Below are 2,454 nucleotides of genomic sequence, written 5' to 3'. Positions count from 1 at the left end.
AGGAGGTGCAGGTTGTTTATGTTGGTGGGCTTCAAGCAGCCAGTGATTGAGCGGCAGGTGTTATTCAACGCTGGGTCTAGTTTCTTGGCATGGGATGATCTCTCCCAAACAGGACACGCCTACTCCGCAGAGGAGTAGCACAGGGCCAGAGCAGTAGATATTGATGTGTGTGCTGTGGCTCCCCATTTGGAGTTGGTCAGCTTCCGGAGGATGTTATTTCGGGAGTTAACTTTCAGTTATCTTCCATATTTAATAATTAATTAATTAATCATAATACAGTTTTTGTCAATCGCTTTGACATTAGTTTCAGAACCTTGATGTCATTTTTCACAACTCTAGATACAAAACTCAAAACGGTCACCATTTGTATCACAGGCTGTCCAACGTTCAAAACATTGCATTGTGTATTCATATCTTTAAAGAAAGCTTGCACTCACAGAATCATTGGTTCAAACAACTCATTTATCATGAAATACCATAGGGACATTTCTTTAGATCACCCACACACAACATACACATAGTTTCACTGTTTAGTTGTTCGTACAACCATTAAATATTGTAGTACAAAATATGTGATACATGTTTCATCCTGTGCTACACGTAATGTCAGTGTAAAAGGATTAGTAGAGAGAATACCACAGACACAGTGGAATCATTGAACAAAGCTGAAATTTATTGATGAATACAAACTAAATGACAACATAGGTTGAATGAAAGCAACAATTACTGTAACAAAACAAAAAAAAAGTCCTGCAAAACAAACTGCCGTGTTCCTCACCTGGCTACTGTACAGTAAGAAAAAAAAGCTAAACAAAGGATCAACAATCACTCGTCATCCCCATCAACCCTGTCTTGTGGATTGGGCCACAGGTTCTCATCCACATCCGCATAGATGTTTTCGTTTGCCAAACATCTTGGAAAGTACCTTCGCGCATGGCGAATCCAGGCCTGACACTGGTCTGCTGTAATGTCATCGCAGGCATTGTCCATGGCCTGAAGAAGGGTCACTTGTTGATGCGGATGCCGATCATACACTGTCCACCTCCATGTGGAGAAAAATTCCTCAATGGGGTTAAGGAAAGGAGAGTATGGGGGCAAGTACACAGTGAGGAACTGTGGATGGGCCTGAAACCATGCCTGCACCAGATGAGCGTGGTGGAACCTGACGTTGTCCCACACAATGACATAAATTACACCAACAGCTCTACAGACTAGAGTTAGCTCATCAAGAAATGCAACAAGGAGCTCTGCATTGTATGCGCCAATCAGAGATCTACGCCCTACCACACCATCTTCTGATATCGCCGCACACATACTGATGTTGGCCCCACGTCGTGCAGGTACTTGTATGGTTGCCCGCTGGCCAATTAAATTTCGCCCTCTCCTCCTTGTCTTGGCCAGGTTGAAGCCTGCCTCATCCACGAAAACAAATTTGTGATGATTGTCATCCGCATCCAGGGCCATCACCCTCTATGTACAAAAAGATATGTTGGAAAGAGAATTACTGTACAGTATTGATTACAGTACAATGATGGGGAATTTTTCACAAACAGGCATCATGAAACTGAACATACCTGAACATACTCAATCCTCAGTTGCTTCACTCTGTCTGCATTTCTTTCAAAAGGCACACGGTACAACTGTTTGAGGGACACCAGGTGCCTTTTCAGAACACGTGCAATGGTCGGCAAACTTATGGCTTCCACATTCCTGAAGAGATCTTCATCGTCCAGGATGTTCTGTCTGATTTCTCTAAGCCGAATGTCATTTCTGGCCCGGACCATGTTGATCACAGCCCGTTCCTGTTCCTCAGTGAGGAGTCTGCCTCTGCCTCCATTATTGGGTCTAATCTCAATTCTGTAGGGAATATGACAGGAAGAACATGTCATCATACTGTAGAACACATTTTCATAGTCACATTACCTACTCTGTGCTGCACATTGGCATGCAGTGTACAATCATTTGACAATTACAGTAAGAGTAGCCTACAGTACTGTAATGTTTACTGTAGTGCATGCTGAAGACTTACCGGTTCTCATTGCGGAAAGTTCTAATGATTGAGGCCACGGTTGATCTTCTAAGGTTTGGTTGTATCATTCTCGCTGCCTCAATCATTGTCATGCCATGATTGATGACATGATCTACAACCATTGATCTAATCTCATTGGAGACTCTTTGCCGTTGCTGTCTTGGTCCTTGTCCTCGACCCCGTTCCCCCACACCTCTCAAACGGGGCCCATGGCCACCTCTCAAACGGGGCCCATGGCCACCTCTCAAACGGGGCCCATGGCCACCTCTCAAAAGGGGTGCTTGTCCCCTGCCATTCCTTTGACCACCTCTTCCTCCTCTTCCTTCTCCTACTTGACCTCTATGGTGCCCACCTGCCTGCTCCATGTTGTATCACTACAGATGTTGTTGTGGATGCCACTTACACCCATACCACAAGGTCAGATC

The 2,454-nt window shown here is 44.6% G+C and overlaps 1 protein-coding gene across 1 annotated transcript; it reads right to left on the bottom strand.

The window, feature by feature from the left end:
- Nucleotides 1–444: 444 nt before the first annotated feature.
- On the bottom strand, nt 445–2,097 carry LOC116990032. Its single transcript, XM_033047557.1, has 3 exons — nt 2,030–2,097; nt 1,575–1,857; nt 445–1,470 (listed from the first exon to the last, which is right to left on the bottom strand). The coding sequence occupies exons 1-3, from the start codon at nt 2,095–2,097 to the stop codon at nt 826–828; spliced, it is 996 nt and encodes a 331-aa protein (XP_032903448.1). The 3' UTR covers nt 445–825.
- Between the last annotated feature and the right edge of the window lie 357 nt (nt 2,098–2,454).

Source organism: Amblyraja radiata, chromosome 30, assembly GCF_010909765.2.
Source record: "Amblyraja radiata isolate CabotCenter1 chromosome 30, sAmbRad1.1.pri, whole genome shotgun sequence".
NCBI lineage: Eukaryota > Metazoa > Chordata > Chondrichthyes > Rajiformes > Rajidae > Amblyraja > Amblyraja radiata.
Note: the sequence above shows the minus strand (reverse complement) of the source record. Positions and strands in the feature narration are given on the sequence as shown.